Source organism: Chenopodium album, chromosome 18, assembly GCF_948465745.1.
Source record: "Chenopodium album chromosome 18, dcCheAlbu1.1, whole genome shotgun sequence".
NCBI classification, from domain to species: domain Eukaryota; kingdom Viridiplantae; phylum Streptophyta; class Magnoliopsida; order Caryophyllales; family Amaranthaceae; genus Chenopodium; species Chenopodium album.
Genome location: NC_137851.1, coordinates 7,080,541 through 7,098,882, shown reverse-complemented (window position 1 = coordinate 7,098,882; position 18,342 = coordinate 7,080,541). Strand labels below are relative to the sequence as shown.

The following is an 18,342-nucleotide window of genomic DNA, read 5'->3' as shown; positions in this document are numbered from 1 at the left end:
TCTCCACACTCCATTCATTCCCTCCCACTTACTAAGCATCATGAAATTAAAATTATGGGGAATAAATGTTAGAAGTAGGGATGTATGTATCTATACCGAGTATACCGAATATCCGAGAAAAGTAGGTATGTAATTTAGGGACAGAAGGAGTAGTTTTTATTATTATTACTCGGATACTTTCGTATATCTATAATGAAATTAAAATTGATTTATTGCTTATTATGACAAGAAATATACTTATAATAATCCAATTTCAATATGCGATCGTTATATCCAATTTCTTATATTAGAGGCCGGGTTTAAGTTTTGTATGTATCTAATAGAGTCAGGTAACAAGGTTCATTAATTACCTTGAAGCTGTAAACACCTCCCTCCGAACCCGTTTATATACTCTATTAACCTTATAAATACTTATACAAACATAATTTTTTTGCTTCAAAGTATATTTATAATTACACATTAAATTATGTTGAATAGCCGTGCGTGGGATAAAAAAGAAGAGAGCTAAAGCATTGGGACAAAATACATGAAGGTATATCCTTAGCTTAGATAATATACCAAGGATATATATACAACCATTGGAGTTTACATACAGATCGAATGCAACATTATTATTTTGCATGCATGCAATCCATGCATGCAATTGTTGGATACTACTTTGCAATTATTTAAAGTCGCATATTGCATGCATTTCAGGACAATACAATAACCTATCTTTGATTATTTTGACAATATATACAAAGCTACAATAATATGTCTTTCATTTTGAGAATCAGTGTTGGATACATTGGAATTTAAATAATAACACGGTTAAATAATAAAAAAGATACAGTATAAAAAAAAATTAATTCAAGATTGTTTGGCAATCAATTGTTAACCACTCGTACGTATTATACTAATAACTTGGTTGAATTGATTTGACTAATTGTTAAATTCGCGCGTTTCATAGTTTTTAATATTATTACTCGCTTCGTCTTCAAAACTTCGACCCTTTTGGGTTGATTTCGCGGTTATTAAGAAATTTAAATAAAAAGAAATAAAAACATATTAGAAAGATAAATTTACATGGAGTTTGTAAAAATATAGAGAGATAAAGTATTAAAAATACATGAAAAAACAAAATTTTATATGGGGAAGCTAATTTTGCACAAATATTGTTGTAAATTGGTGGGTATTTTAATGCAAATGGATCGAACATTTTAGGACTAAAATTAGGTCAAAAGGGTCGAAGTTTTGAGAACGGACGGAGGAAGTATAAATCGGTGTATTTACCATACCTTAATGTTCCACATTGAGTAGCTAGCAAGGTGATAGTGTGATGCATAGTGAAAAAGTGCATGATGACGAATGTGTTTATTTGCCTACATACATGGAATGAAAATGAAGGGCACTTATCTCGCTATATTATACTTCCGCCATTTCTTTTAGTTGACACGTTTCTTTAATCACGTTTGCCAATGCATAAATTAAATCATTAATATCTTTAATTACCGATAAGTAAAAATTATAAAAAGTTGATATTATGAAAAATTGAAAATATACATTGTAACGAATCTAACAAGATCTCACTTGACTATATTTTCCTTACATATAAATCACAAAACATGGTCAAAAGGGAGGTGTGTAAATAATGCTAAATTCAAAACGTGTCAACTCATCTAAAACGGAGATAGTATTATTTATAATATTAATGTATTAATTAATATAACTCCAACATGTATAGGCAAACCATTATAAGTTGCCTGATACTCTGTTGTTTTTGTTAGTGCTGTTTCCATTTTCCATATAAGTGTTCGAGCACTTATCAATATTTTTAAGCACATTTCAGCTCATCTTTAATTACAAAGTTTTCTTTTTACCACATTAAAATATAAGGATTTAGCTAAGTAAACTCCACCTGCCATACAGGGTAAACTAATCACCCATCAACTACAATAATACATGCTAAAGGTGATTGAATATTTCTTTAAAAAATCACGCAAGCAATTAAATTGCAATTATAATTAATTAAAAGCTAATATATATACTTTCTTTATTTTAATTTTACTCATAATTATTAAACTTGATCACTTGATAGATTTACATTGAGACATATCTAATGAAATTTTTAATACTAATTTGTTTCTTTTATGCTTGTATAAATTATCAAATGTGATCACAGTTATTTTATTTTGATCACATAAATTGCATAGTAAGTGAATTGAAAATTTAAAAACGGATATTGTGTTATGTATACAATATACCACCAACAAAAAAAAAAAAGGTAAGTCGGACTCACACTGAGTCTAATATATCTGAGATTAATAATCTAATATCTGATATTTAATCGTTTAATATTTGACATTAAAATGATTAGATTATAAATGTCAGATATTATATTATTAATGTAGCCAAATATTAGATTATTAATATATTGGATCACGGTGAATCCGGTGTTACGCAAAACTTTCGCATACTACCAAAAGAACATCTGTACGTACTGCGTAGATGGCTAAAATAATTAGGCCTTGATAGGATAAGTTCAAGATCGAGATCAATGAAAACAGATGGAATAACCCAAGTGTCCTAATTAAATAGTAGCCAAATGCAGGATTGCATGCATGTGAAACTGTCTATTACTACGCTGCATACTCCAGGCTAGCTATCCTATTACGTTGATATAGGTTGTAGGACTTGTAACTATAAGTTGTTGAAACATGTTCGTACTTTGGTACGTAATTCCAATTTTGCCGCCAGCTTGTATTTCATGTAAGCAATCTCATTTATTTACATGCATCTATCTTACCTTAATTATTAAAGGGAGTATATTTTTATTATACCAATTATATATATAAGAGTCTGAGGTTAAGGTAAGGAAATTCCAACCTCCAAATACCCTCACTTGGTAGGATTTGAACTTAAGATTAGGTGAGTCTCTTACCAAGTGAGTCTATGTGGGTGGGTGTGATTGGATACTATCCTATCTAAACCAATTTTTAATACAAAGTTTTCCAATTTTAGGATTTAAGTGTTGGAGAATCTGATTTGATGAAGCACAGGCAAAGGTAAATATCTTTGTAACGAAAATAGCAGAATATGATGAAGCACTGCACAAGCCAACATAAGAATGAAAGGCATCTCTCAATGCTCCATTCTTTCAATCTCTCTCATCAAATCCATAAAATGTATAGAGTAATGCCCTATTCTTTTGATTTTCTGGACAAATAGAGAAGAGCAGATTGAGTCAATAGAGCATATTTTAGCAGGGTTGAGCAGCTCAAAAGAATAGGGCTAATAAGCTAACAACATTAAGGTGTACACTACATATGTACAATACTTATGATCATAAAAATAGAGAAGCTAATTAATTAAGCAAGTGAAATTAGGTCATAATGTCATAATGGTGATAGTCCACTATAGTAACAAATAGGGAAGTATTGGGAATCCAACACAGCCCACTTTAGGGAAAAGTTGGGAAATTAAAATTGTTAGCTCACCTTAAAGTGAAATTTAATTGGATTAGAAAGCATACAAGGAAAAGAAGTTGAACCAATGTTTTCAACAATGTTCTTACTAAAATATAGATTACATAATTAACTAAGATAAATGTATACATAATTACATACTTGTACATATTTAGTATCTTATTAAACTTAAATTATAATGGTGCTAGCTAACTGTACTTATGGGCGTATGGCTTGTAAGCAACTAAGTGGTGGTGCACATAGCATGCATGCTTCATGTTGTTATCGGCAAATTAGTGCGGTTTTTTTTTTCATACTAAATTAAAATTAACTGAGTAGAAATGAAGCCAGAATAATCCTCCTAATGTTTCAATTTTTATTTACTCATTTACATTATTCTTGCAAAAAGTCAAAATTTATGTATATTAGCCATATAAGTTTTATAAATATATTTTTTTTTCTATCAATTCACCTTTTGTGGTAATCCGGATTCAGACTCAATTCTTGGTGGTTAGGTTCCAATCCCCTCCTAATTTTTGTTGTAAAGGATCGAACACGCGATCCTCCCTATCTAGTGCAGCCCCAATCACCACTGTACCAACTACCAAAAGTCAATTTACAAGTTTTAAAAACTAGATGTAGCAAAGTTACAACAAGAAATAAATAAAGAAATGATAAAAATTAATATAATGTATCCATTGAATTAGTTGCATTGCTAACTCCGCAAGTAATTACTTTGAGAAATGTAATTACTTGTAACTTTAATTAAAGACTTGGGATTTGTTTTATTGGATTGCAGACTTGCATTACTTTATTAGCACGCAGTTAAAGCCTTAACCATATAATCCTCAAAGCTTGACATTCATGACAGGGGTCTTTAGGCCCTCAAGGGAAGGAGCTCCGTTCCTGCTAATACAATTGTTAATAATAATAGTACGTGACAAGGACCGGGTAATGATACATGTACAGTCCTATATAATAAGCATTTAGTATACGTAGTAATTTGAAAGTGTACAACAAATTAAAATCACGCATCAATTGATGTAATTAATGTTTGATTTAACTTAATACGACGGTTTATTACCAATTATAGCTTATATGCAATCATATATCAATGGTAACATAATTTAAGTAATGGAATGGAAGGCGTGGTCCACTAAATAGATGGGGATGGAAAAGAAATGTGTGTTATGAGAAAATGACAAAAAAATGAAAAGATGGAGTGGGCTATAAAACAGAACGCAAACTTGCGTTTATTTACTTATTATGTCACCAACAAAACAGAACAAATAACACCTTACTTCCTCTGCTCTCTCTCTCTCTCCAACCCAATACACTAGTCTTTCAGCTTCAATTCTTCTCAGGTAAACTATTCCGCATTTTTCTATTTCTATTTCTGTTTTATTTCTGATAAATAAATCTAACTTCATTCATACTATATTGTTCAATGTTACTTGATAGATAAATATGATCAACCAATGATTGCACCATGGTCCATGGCCTCCTCTTTTAAAATATACGAAGTACTTCGTATGTGATTATTTCTTCCATGAATAATCATATTGTATATATAAGAATAATTAAAGGGTGCGAAAAAAAAAAAAAAAAACATGAGGAAGTTCTTGTTACAAGGGAAATTCCTAACGCGTTTATTATTGATGTAAATCTTTAGCTACATAGCTTAAGTACATTGTACGTATATACTCTTATTAGTCATTATCAATGAGAAAGGGATGGAGTGATCTCTCATTTCACCACATATTATTAGCTTAGCTAAGCTAGGATCTTTAAAGTAAAAGTATACATGCAATTTATGAGATGGATCTTTATTCTTCAAGTATGAGATGGATGTTCATTCTTAAAAAAAAGTTTAATCAATGTATTGCTGAATAAAGCAAATTAGGAAGAAAAGCGTGTAAAACTAACTCACTTTCAATAGATGTCGTCCTATAAAAATAGACTAATACGTAACACTCCAACCTTAGCTTTACTTTTTTTTTTTTTTTTTTTTTTTTTTTTTTTTGGTTTAACCTTAGCTTTACTTGGGCCAATACTATAGACACATATATGCATGCACTTTAGTACTTTACAATCCCATGAATCGGGCCTTTTTTTGGGGTACTCTACATCATACTAAATAACATAGACAATGTTGTTAATGTACCAAGGTCGTGATTCGTGAGTCGTTCTAGGCACATACCCGTAAGGTACAATTATATTTACTTCGTATATTTTTAGGATGAAGCAAAACGAAAGTACTAATCTAAAAAAAAAAAAAAAAAAAAAAAAAAAGAAAAAGATAAATAAATATAACCGAGGATGGAGTAATGTGTCGAGAAGAAAGGAAGGAAGAAAGTCTAGAAGAGAGGGAAGTTTAAGGTTACAGAGGGCCGTGGAGAAAGGTGGCACGTGAGATTGTGAGAAAGAACGATTATAGTGGTATTCTTAGTGTACCAAGAACGACTCTTATTGATAACATCATTAGTACTTCATAATTGTACAATTAGACCACTTTTTTTGGTACAATTACACTAATTGTCATTACTGTGTGGCTAGTGATATATAATTAGTGCTATATCTACTAATAAGAGGGGTCACACAATGAATCTATGATTAAAAAAAAATGTAGTGGAAATTTAAAAAGTTTCAATTATATAAGTATAAATTATGCCTTGGTACGCTGTAGAAATCCTAATACATACAAGTATTAAAAAAATGTACTCCTTCTATCCCATTTTAATTGTCACAAATCATTTTAATACAAAAATTATGAAAATCAAGTAGACATAGAAAGATTGTAACATTTGTAAGTTTTACATAGGTAGAAAAATATAAAGAAAAGATAATAAAAAATTAATAATGTTGCAATTAATATGAAACATTTTTTTTTTTTAAGAAAATGTAGTCATGCTCATGCTGCGCCATTTCCTGTTGCCTCGTAACTACTGATTAAATTTGTTGGAATAAACTTCAAGTAACTATTGTGGGATATGTGACTTGGTTCATTGAGTATACACTGTAAATGTAATACGAGTAACGTTTAACAGGCTTAATGAGTTTGTTAGTGTGACTTACTTCCAAATGCATTGCTATCTTAATTTACAAGCTAAGACATATAGCTAGTAAAAGGAGTATGTATATATAATTTGTATTAAATATAATAATGGTGCAATTTTCTGATTGTGTAGTTGGTGATATAACCATGGCTGATAGTACTGGTTCATTACATCTCCCTGCTGCTGAGACCAACAAATGGAAGATACCACTTTCGGTGTTCTTTAAAGATGCAAGGTATGTATTATTTAATTTAATCTATTCAAACTGCAAAATAAAGAAATAATTAGATGTTTAAAATTTATGTATAATGTTGATGTTTATGCATGCAGGAGTGTGTTCAAGATGGATTCATTGGGTTTGGAAATATTAAGGATTGCAATCCCTGCTGCTTTGGCTTTAGCTGCTGATCCTGTTGCCTCTCTCATTGACACCGTCTTTATTGGCCACATTGGTCTGCCCTTGTTTTCTTTGTCTCTCTTTTATTATTGCAATCATACATGCCTTAGATAATGCATCATGCAAATCGAGTATGTTACATATCTATGTCTTAATATGGTGTACTGGTTTAATGTGTGTGTAGGCGCTGTGGAGCTTGCAGCTGTTGGAGTTTCAATAGCTATATTCAACCAAGCTTCAAAAATTACTATCTACCCACTTGTCAGCATTACAACTTCTTTTGTTGCTGAGGAAGAGACAGTGAGCAAAATGAATGCAGAAGTAGAAGATGCCGAAAATCAAAAGGAGGCTCTTGCAGAGGCTGGTGACTCTAAAGAGATGATGCCCCAAGATGATACACTTGGGAAACTAGAGGAGGGTACTGCTACAAATATTAGCAAAGATGATCATCTTGCCGGAGAAGGTCCTGACTATATCAGACTGTGCTACAATATGCCTAACCAGATTCTATATCTTCTAGAATATATTTAACATAAAATCTGTGTTTCTGACAATTTTCAGATTACCTGGGAGTAACTAAAACAACCAAGAAAGTCTCGATCAGCAGTCCTGAGAAAATTAAAGTAGTAGGCAAGCGGCACATCCCATCAGCTTCTACTGCAATTGTTCTAGGATTGTTCCTTGGTCTTTGTCAAACCATATTCCTCGTCTTTGGAGCTAAAATGCTTTTAGGAGTCATGGGTGTAAAACATGTTAGTGTCCTCATCATTTAACATTTTTTGTTACACTTAGTTTGCTTATCCTCGTATATAAATGGCTATTTGCTTAGTCTAATAGTCTTCATCAATCATTATGATTTCCTGCTCAGCTATTTCTGTTCTTGGCTATTTGCAGGATTCCCCAATGCTAAAACCGGCTCTTAAATACTTAACATTGAGATCCTTTGGTGCTCCTGCTGTGCTTCTTTCATTAGCAATGCAAGGTGTTTTTCGAGGGTTTAAAGATACGACAACTCCCCTTTATGCTACTGGTAAAAAGTCTTCTCTTCCCCTTTCCAGCTTAGTTTCTCTTATCTTCAAATTCAGGAATATATGCAACAAAGAATATAGTCTATATATGACTCTTTGTATTGTAGTACAAATTCCATCAGTAGTATAAAGTATAAACCGAGTTATATGCAAGAAATAATGGTGATTAATGCTTATGGTTCTAGCTTCAGTTGTTATTATGATCCGTATTCTGTTAGTGAAAACATTTTTTAGTTACTCAGATTTGAATTGTTACTCTATCTCTTTTCTGCTTCACTCTCCCTTTACATTTTCGAGTTATTGTCTACAGTTGCAGCAGATGGTGCAAATATCATACTGGATGCAGTCCTCATCTTTGCATGCCGTTTGGGTGTCAGTGGTGCAGCTATTGCTCATGTGCTCTCACAGTACGTTGCAATCTAAAGCAATTGTTAAACCTGTTTTTCAAATATAATGGTTTATCAATCTCAGACATTTTCTTGGTTTTATAGGTACCTAATGTCATTTATACTTTTATGGAGGTTGACGAGGGAAGTTTATTTGTTGCCTCCTAGTTTAAAAGCTCTGCAATTAGGTCGATTTCTCAAAAACGGTATGGAAAAACTGAATTCTATTATTAATATTCTGTTTCATTTCTTAAGGTTACCTAAGGTAGAATCAAATGATTTCTTCTTCAGGTTACCTATATTGAATGATTTACTGACATCTTTAAGACAGGTTTATATTTGTTCACGAGGGTTATAGCCGTCACTTTCTGTGTCACCTTGGCCGCTTCTCTGGCTGCAAGGCTTGGTGCAACTCCGATGGCTGCATTTCAGATCTGCTTACAAGTATGGTTGGCTTCATCACTTTTGGCTGATGGTTTGGCAGTAGCTGGTCAGGTAAAAGAACAGATTTACTTCTTTCAACTGTTTGCTCTTTTACTCTGCATTTTAATCAAGCAACACAAGATGTATACTTTGCTACGACACTGAATAGCATTACAGCAAAGCTAATTATGCTTCATTCATCTGGGGTTCAATTTTAGGCAATTTTGGCTAGTGCATTTGCTGAGAAGGATTACGAGAAGGCAACTGCTGCTGCTGCTAGGGTATTACAGGTATGGCACCGGGAGTTTTCTTCTTTCCTCCAGGACTTATCTTCATGTGTTGCTGATGTACACGTCAGTTGTTCAGAAAGTGAAAAGCCCCGATATCTACTTCCTATACAGCTATACTTCTTTAGGACTTCATGTTCATACATGAAGGTGTACACTGTCCAAATATTGACCTTTCCCACTGGTTCACTGCAGATGAGCTTTGTTCTTGGGTTGGGATTGGCTGTTGTTGTTGGACTCGGTTTGCAGTTTGGAGATGGTATCTTTACATCCGACAAGAGAGTTCTTCATCTCATCAGCATTGGTGTGCCGGTAATACTTGATTCTTTCACTACCAAAACTCCTTTACAAACTGTAATCTATGTTCTACAATCTGACATGTAGTTTGTTTTCTCATCAGTTTGTTGCAGCTACACAACCAATAAATTCCTTATCATTTGTATTTGATGGTGTGAACTTCGGGGCATCAGATTTTGCTTATTCTGCGTACTCCATGGCAAGTTTCCAAGTTCTAAGATTTACTAGAATAAGGCACAGTTTTCTACAGGAAATCTTAACCTGACAAACTGAAATCTTCGTCTCTATAGGTTCTGGTCGCTATCGCAAGCATTGGATCACTATTTCTGCTATACAACAGCTATGGGTTTATAGGCATCTGGAGTGCATTGACTATCTACATGGGTCTACGTACATTTGCTGGAATTTGGAGGTAATAGTTCTCCTAATGATATTGTTACATTGCTTATTAGCTAACTGTGCAATTATGGTTAACACGACATGCTATGTTGGATAAACATTTGTAGGATGGGAACTGGAACCGGACCATGGCGCTTTCTAAGAAGTGGATCTTATTTTTGATGAGTCTTATCTCCTTTCAATAATGGCAATCGTATCTCCGAGCAACCAACGTGCTCACTAGTCATTACTATTACCGAAATTACCATCATTCATCTTTCTTGACAGTACAAGTTACGCTCTCTGCACATTTTTTGGAGACGTAGAGGGCTGAATATATAGCTCGCCTCGCCTATCCTAGCCTATCCCATTCTATCCCTGCTTGAGGGATCCCTCTCAAATTAGTGCCATTAGTTGTAGTAGTACAATAATTCATCAAAACATAAAAGTGGATAGCACAAGTGCACAGCGTGTAATTGTATCTTTGATAAATGAAAGTGTGGTGCAATTTTTTCTGGTTTCCATATTCTTGCTTTTTTATTCACAAAACAGGGGATCAAAATGCAGAACTTGCTCAATTATCAGACAAAAAATATTATCTAGCCAAAATGAAAACTTGAAAAGTCAAAAACGAATGTGAAAGCATGCCAATTTCTAAATGAATTATTGAGAGATCGTTTCATATAAGACTTTATCAGGACAATGATAGTTGAGATGATCCGTTAACAACCATCAAGAGTGTAAAGACAAGTGGCACGTATATTTGTGTTATAAACACATTGTTAATTGTAAATTATTTGCCCCGATTACGACCATGTGCAACATGAAACATTACATGAGCCGCAACGGCCGCAACAGAAACATGGGAACAAAACTGAAACAATAATTCCTATTGTTAAACAACTTCACAAACGGTTATATGCATCAGCACAAATCCAATCATCATTTATTCTTTCCGAAGAATCTGATCCATTATTAGAGCACCAATTAAAGAATAAGATACAATGATTAGAGCATGATTACTTAATAATTAAACAAGTTGTCATCACCTAATACTTCGAGCAAACTTCGATCACGACACATCACCAAATTAAACCACCACTATCAATTGAACCAACAGTTAATCTCAGATAAATTCTTTGATCAACCACCCTAATCTCAGATAGAGAACCTCCCAAGTTTTTGATTGGCATAGCAGAGAGCATCACATGATTCACATCCATCTTAAAACTACTTTTAAATAAAAAAAATTATTCATATATCTGCTTGGATGATGAGGGCTACTTGACAGATACTCCTAAGGGTGATTTCGGCTACGGTTATCAGGAAAGGGATCCAAGCCAAGCTAACAAAAGCTAAATGACGTCTGATAAATTCGTAGTACCATGGTTTTTGTAATAAATTTCGAACAAAAGTTATGGTAGGTTCATCTCTCAATAACACATTGCCAACAAATCAAACAAATGCAATAGAAAAACAAATATCACCTTCAAATGTATGTGAATTTATTGAAATAATAATTTATAGTTTTACATAATCAAGAGTTAAGTTTCCAATTACAAGATCGTTTCAAATATTATACACGATAAGGCACTTGCTCAAAATATGACATAACAGGACCAAAAGAACCTCTAACCCTTCTTGCTTAATAACCATCAACCAATAATAAAGAAACAAGGATTCTGAACTCCAATTCTTCCACTCAATTTAGGTAATTTCTACGTCAAAAAAATGTAAGGAAAATTAGTCCTACACTCCAAAGGGCTTGGGAAGATCATTCCTGAGTCGGGTTCACTTGCTGTACACCCAGCTAAAAGTGCTTTCGTCCCACTTGGCTATAACAATAAATGACTAATAACCAAAATACTTCATGAATCCCAACTACACCAAAATAATATATGGGGAAAAAATTCTCCAAATAAAGGTTTATAATATATACTACACTAGTTCTTTCTACCTCAATCAAGAGCAAAAAAGAAGATAGAAGAGTATCTTACTGGGTTACAATCTGATCAAGCTGCATATGCTCTAGCCATGCACCTACTACAGAATAATCCGTTGGATCCTTTGACGTTTTAGTAGCCAACCCCTCACCAGATGAAATAGCACCAGAAACAGCGGCAACATGTTTTTCTTCCATCTCAGGGGGAGATTCCTTTACCAGGGACTGGACCCAAGAGAGGTCTGGTTCTTCTCCATTGTTCCCAAGCTCAAATGAAGACGATCTCCTCAATTGACCCATTTCATCACCTCCACCATTAATTGACCAATCCACCTTCCCATTCGGTGATCCCCAATTTGACCAGGAATTGACTGGAGATCCGACCAAAGAGGATGTGTGTTTGATTCCAAACTCTCTAGAACTAAAGCTGCGCAGCTGTTGCTGCTGCTGCTGCTGTTGGTGCTCGCGAAGTGCCAAAGCAGAAAGTCTAGCACTCATTGGTGAGATAGGTTCAACACTTTGTGGGGACATCCTTCCCGGAGAAGAGACATTGAAAGAAGATGCATGTAACAAGGGATGCTCAACACTCTTGGGTGAGTAAATATTTGATGTGTTAATAGGTGCCAAAAAACTCTGCTGATGTTGGAACTGATTGAGTAGCACAGACTTGTGGGTTGGGGAGAAAACAGAAGCTGCTGCCTGGTCAGAATAACGAGGAGATGAGGCAATCTCAGAGCAAAGTAGCTCCTCCAGGTTAGAAGGAGTTAACGTCTTTGTTCGAACACCACGCATCATGGAAGAAGGGTTCGACCGTTGCTGTGAAAAACTAGCCATGTGGTCATCCAACAAATGCTGCTGTACATCAAAATCACATAGCATATTATAGTCCTCAGGTGGAATGTCTCTGGCACTAAGTGAAGATCTCAAACGACTTGATTGAAGGTTGCTTCCAGGAAGATGAAGTGGAGGAAAATTTTGTTGAGGGGGCAAAGGAGAATTTGAGCAGGCGTTGGTGGGAGGTGACATGCACTGCGGAGAAAATGGCGATGGTGACATAGCTGAGATAGCTGACGGGGAACCCGAAAAGAGATTCATTGCAGCTGCCATGTCCATGACAGTGGCAGCAGAGGCCGATGCACGAGGTGAAGGTGCAGCTGAGCCTGTCGACACATAAAGTGGCCTTAGCTCCTCAGGGAGATGGGCAAAAAAACACACCCTTCGATTGCAGCTTGTCCCATCCTTGCATAGCCTTGTTCTGTATTGGGCAGGATGAAGCCAGCACTCAAATACCCCATGAGCATATTCACACAAGTCGCCCCTTCTACATGTGCCCTTCCGAAACTCAGGACAAGGAACACAACTATAATTATAACTCCTTGGATCCCTTCGTCGTGCATTTTCTCCCGGATGAACAAAAGGGCACTCAGTCCAATCATGGGAGTATGCACGAGAGCAATGCCGGACCTTAAAAGAGAACATACGGAATTCATCAGTTGCATAGATGCTGTTCTTTATGTCAGGAAGAGAAGGGTCAATGGGGTATTCTTTCTTTTCTGGTGGCTGGTTAATAGAATGATCTGATGACTTCAGGATCTTTGGCGATAACATTGAATCTGATGGACAAGACGATGAGTCGTTCCCGGGTGATGAAGACAGAGGTGGGGAGCTAGTACCCGAACTCCTAACCGATACACGCAGCTTAGGCCCAATAATGGACCTGTGAGAATCATTACTTGCAAGGAGGTATTCTAATGAAACTCTTTTGCTAGGGAGTTTGGGAGGGACAACAATAATATCGAACGGGCGATGACCATTCATATCCAACGCATTGGCATCTGCTCCAGATTCCAGCAGCAGCTTCACAACTTCATCAGCATCAACTGATCCACCAGAAGCTGCACAGTGCAGGGCAGTACTCTTGTCTGGGATGTCCGAAAAGTTGACATCAACCCCAGGTTGAGCAAGTATTAGCTTCAAAACATCCAAGCTTCCATAAGTAGCAGCAACCATGAGGGGTGTTCGATGCTCAAGAACCATTTGCCTAGAGCCCATCTGCCGGCCATACCATAAACCAGCTTGACATAACGCAGAAGCATCATGCTCTAAGATCTTATTGAACCCTTGAACATCATCATTGGCAGCAATCTCTAGTATGTTGGAAAAACAGTTTTCTGACTCAGCAAAAACATGGTTGGGTTCCTTCATGGTTGTGTTGGAATTGTGTTGAGGAGGAGATTGCTCGGAATCAACCGTGGTGTTTGTTCGATCCGGACAACCACACATAGTTTAATAGACACAACTAGAATACCCAACAAGATAAGAAAATTCCATCAGATAAGATACCCAAATAATCAGAAATCAGATGCTCACAAAATCAAATATCCTACAAACCACTAATATAGAATCACAGCATCTAAACTCAAAGTACAGTAGGTAGGCAGAAAAGACATTCACAATTAAGGAAAATCTAATTCAATCAACAAAGACCAGAATTTTATTTAACCTAAATAATCAATCTGCACAATAGTGAATATGCCCCCTTCAACAAATAAACAAATTTTAATCACAGTCTCAAAATTTGATTTCTATAAAACTTATCAAAATCAAGAAACCCTAAAACAATCAAAGCATCATCAATTGCAAGCCAAAAAAAAAAAAAAAAAAAAAAAAAAAAAAAAAAAAAAAAAAAAAAAAAACTTTTTTAGTGATCATATCATCATACCAATTTGCAACAAGGAAAGGTAGAAGATGAACAATTATACTGTACAATAATTCTCAAATTGATAACACAAATGAAGAAAACAAAGAGTGATAATTAAGAAAACTGTCTCTTTTAATTATTCAATCAAAATGTCAACCCCATTTTTTTCAAAGGTAAAATCTTTAATTAAAAAAATGTGAAACTGAGTACATGGTATGCTATAAATTAGTTTCAAAGCTTGCATTTGATGTTTTTACGAGTGACTATAAAAGAATTGACAATACAGAAATTGAAAGCAATGGATCTCAAGAACCCAAACAATTAAACAACAAATAAAATTAGAAAACTTACCAAAAGATTAGTAAATCGAACAAATGAGTCAATCCAGAAACCTAAGTAAGATATTAGCAATGTGATTAAATAAATAAAAAATGATAGATTCAACTCTATCTACTGTAAATCAATTCATGAAAGAATTGAAAACGAGAGAGAAAGAGAGAATGTGTGTGAAAAGAAGAGAGATAAACGAAGCTGCAACTCCAGACTTTACTCCAGTATACTGGTCGGCTCTGCTGTGCTCCCTTCCCCTCCTCTTGCCCTCCAAATTCTAATGAAATTCAAATGAAATAAATCCCAAATTTCACATTTATGGAGAAATTCTGCTTAAATGAAATTTCTACCAAGTATGTTTCGTGAAAGAGTCAACTCACACTAGTTACAAGCATACATGTTTTGCTCTTAAGCCTGCTCTTTTTTAATGGTTTTTTTTTTCGTCTTTATCGATTTTTGAAGGGTATTTTTACAATTGAATACTCCGTATATCAGAAATTTTCAAGATTGGTAGAAAAAAGAAAATTAAATAACACAAATTTTTATATGCACTCGCAATTTACATATAAGTAACTGGCCTTTAAGCTCTATATACATTTGATGCATGCGATAGTTTATAAAATTATATATTTTAACTATTTAATATGCTTTTGTTACATGTATACAATGGAAAAAAATGTTAAACATCCGCAGATATAAAAATGAAGAAGCTAGACAATTGAGCTCGTTATCCCAACTAATGAAATTTCATTGACAATATTTCATCATTGACACATGAACATCAATACTAATGTGAAATTTAAAATTAAACAATATTAAATATATACTCCGTAATTCCGTATTATTCATAAATTAAGTTGAAAGATAATTTCGATTGTATAAATTATTTCATTGACTGAAAATTTAGAACATGTATTAATTGATGGATTCTATACTCAAAAATAAATAATATACTCTTAATTTAATATTTTTAGACTTAATTCAAGCAATTGAATTTTTGTTTAATATAATTTTTTGCAGATTGATTTTTTTTTTTTTTTTTTTTTTTGAAATCGATTAATTTTTTTTCCATTTACGGACCACTTGATCTATCCCCCACTCTCTTACTCCAGTAGCTAATAAAATGAATAAGTATTATTTTTAAAGACAAATATTGTTTTTTTGGTGTCTTACCCAATTCACCCTTTGGACTAATTCGGATTCGGGGATTAATTTTAAGTGGTTAGGTTTCAGTTCCCTTTCAATTATTGTAGCGGGGGATCGAATACAGGTCCTTTCTACCAAGTGCAACCCCAATCACCATTTCACCAACAAACAATTGGTAAAGTAAAGACAAATATTGTCAGTTGTCACAGTAGCAGCGATCAAGTTTGCTTGGCCTGACTCGGCCCAAATTTGGGTGGGTTTTAATCGTGGCCCAAATTTGATAAAGTACTTTAGTTAAATTTTTGAACCGGCTCAAATAGTTTGCTGGGCCCGATCTAACACTATTGGTTTTGAACACGCATTTTCAGCCCGAACCAACCCAGGCAAACATAAGTGGCTTTCTTTTCCTTCGAACCGGTCAGCCTATGATCACTTCTTGTCACACCATGTAATTGGACACACACAAAACTTGTTATTCAATACACATCATAATATTATCTATTACGAAGTGGATGGTTTATAATAAAATAATTTGTATGTGAACCCAAATGTTTCTACCCATTTTAAAATACGGAGTAGTTCACACATATTAAAATACGGAGTAGTCTACACATTTTAATTATTTTTTAACTGTTCGGATATATAATAGTCAAATTTCTAGTATAATTTGTTCAAAATAGCTGTTTAGGTATATAATAATCAAATTTCTAATATAATTTGTTTGAAAATTAGACTAATTTTGACCTTTTTCATTTGTTTAACTTTAAGTTTTTATCTTAATTGCAACAAGTCTATACATAGTTTGGATGTTTACCCCATCTCATGGCCTGGTGGAGTAGCTAAAAATCTAACAATACAAACCAAATCGAATCATACTAATTAAACTCAGCTTTGCAAATCTATGACCATTATTTTGAACGGGCAAGATCTGACTTCCAACATACCTCTTCCATATAGATCCGCCTTTCAACATACCTCTTCCATGTGGTAGTTTAAAACAACCTTTGAAGAGGAGGTCTAAGAGTCTGTTCTGATTGACTAAACTGAGTTAAACTAAACTGAACTTACTGAAGTTGAATTGAATATTTTATGAGAGAAGGAAATTAAGATAAGAATTAAATTGAACTGAACTTATTAGAGTTGAACTGAAAATAAGCTAAAGAGAACAGACCCTAAATAATTTATTTGTGATTTCAAGACGATAATTTTGATTTTTGAGACGGATTGGATCTAATTTAAAAATTGTAAACGTAAAAACAAAAACAAATCTAAAAGGTACGTGAAGCCAAATTAAAGAAGCAGAATGATGCCCACCATATACTATATACTCGTACATATTATCCAATATTGTTACACGCATTGAAGAAGAAGCTTCAAAAGATTCCTTTCAACAAATAATATATTACAGTAAAAAGGAAGGTTGAGAAGATCCAAACATTACAAACAGAAATTTAAAAACAACAGAAAAACTAAGACCCCTTTGGTTGCACTAATAAATACAATTAATAATTACGTACTAACATCCCTAGTAAAACGAGATTAGTAGTAGTAATTATTTATTATTGGACTTGTTCTTGCTTCCTTTAACACAAGATTTCACAAATTGCTTCAACCCGACTTTCTTATGACTATGTGAAGACTTCTCCTCTCGATCTTTCTCTTGCTTTTCGCTCTCCATTTCTTCTTCAAGCTGCATGCATAACTGAAAGTTATCACTATCAGTTCCTCTTTACTTAATTATTAATAAGAGTATAAAATATATTCCTGGACCCAACCACCCGCTTAAGCTTTTTGTTGAGTTGGTCCTTTGTTAATTATAAAACAATAGTCAAACAACGCAAAATTTGGAATTACATATACCTTGAGAAGGCGGTGTTCGATGAGGGAAACCCTGTCAAGGAGGGTACCTTTGTGCTCGGTTTCGACAATAACATCATCAATGGGACGGCAATGTAACTTGTCAAGGCTCCTAGGCGAAAAGAATTCGACATCGCTTGTACGAGTGCCACTTGATGGTGTGGATGGTGATGAACTCTTTAGAGATCGGTTAGACCCTCTTAGGTTCTCCAAATGCCTCATCTAATAAGAAACAACGTACCAAATTAATAAAAACAAGTACAAGTAGTATAATTCGTATGTAACTCATATAAAAACACATATATGGTTAATTAAACGAGTACATACCAAATTATCAAGACGGTCAAGCCTAGAAAGAATAGGCTGTTGAGTGACTGCCATTATTATTACGTAGCTTCAATTAACTAACAAAGTTGGTTACTTTGAGATAAATTATAATTATAGAAGCTAATCAAAGATTGTTCAAAATCTTTATATGATATGGTGTTTTAAGTTTACAAGTTTTTGAGGAATAAGGTAAGCTTAGTAGTGTAGATATTATTTGTATAGAAAATGAAGGGATTAGTAGCAATAGCAGCTCATAGTAGTAGATTAGATTTACATAGAATTATCTCAATTAAGGACGAATTGCCACGCGTCTTTATAGACAGCTATCTTCCTTCTTACGAAGC

General features: G+C 34.2%; 2 protein-coding genes and 1 pseudogene across 4 annotated transcripts; 1 reads left to right on the top strand and 2 right to left on the bottom strand.

The window, feature by feature from the left end:
• Positions 1–4,717: 4,717 nt before the first annotated feature.
• Positions 4,718–10,202, top strand: LOC145592918 (protein DETOXIFICATION 43-like). The gene is made up of 14 exons (XM_081649440.1): positions 4,718–4,807; positions 6,632–6,734; positions 6,830–6,951; positions 7,081–7,359; positions 7,458–7,648; positions 7,791–7,926; positions 8,235–8,331; positions 8,416–8,516; positions 8,642–8,805; positions 8,952–9,023; positions 9,216–9,332; positions 9,421–9,516; positions 9,608–9,729; positions 9,824–10,202. Exons 2-14 carry the CDS (start codon positions 6,646–6,648, stop codon positions 9,876–9,878), a joined length of 1,641 nt encoding a protein of 546 aa, XP_081505566.1. The 5' UTR covers positions 4,718–4,807; positions 6,632–6,645; the 3' UTR covers positions 9,879–10,202.
• A 976-nt stretch (positions 10,203–11,178) lies between these two features.
• On the bottom strand, positions 11,179–15,059 carry LOC145591363 (zinc finger CCCH domain-containing protein 30 pseudogene; annotated as a pseudogene). The gene is made up of 2 exons (XR_014102300.1): positions 14,690–15,059; positions 11,179–13,936 (listed from the first exon to the last, which is right to left on the bottom strand). The product of XR_014102300.1 is annotated as a zinc finger CCCH domain-containing protein 30 pseudogene (transcript).
• A 2,045-nt stretch (positions 15,060–17,104) lies between these two features.
• Positions 17,105–18,230, bottom strand: LOC145592917 (uncharacterized). 2 transcript variants are annotated; one of them, XM_081649438.1, is made up of 3 exons: positions 17,999–18,230; positions 17,675–17,893; positions 17,105–17,516 (listed from the first exon to the last, which is right to left on the bottom strand). In XM_081649438.1, exons 1-3 carry the CDS (start codon positions 18,050–18,052, stop codon positions 17,367–17,369), a joined length of 423 nt encoding a protein of 140 aa, XP_081505564.1. In that variant the 5' UTR covers positions 18,053–18,230; the 3' UTR covers positions 17,105–17,366. The 2 variants fall into 2 exon arrangements, with proteins under 2 accessions (XP_081505564.1, XP_081505565.1); XM_081649439.1 differs by having other exon boundaries at positions 17,105–17,504.
• Positions 18,231–18,342: the final 112 nt, after the last annotated feature.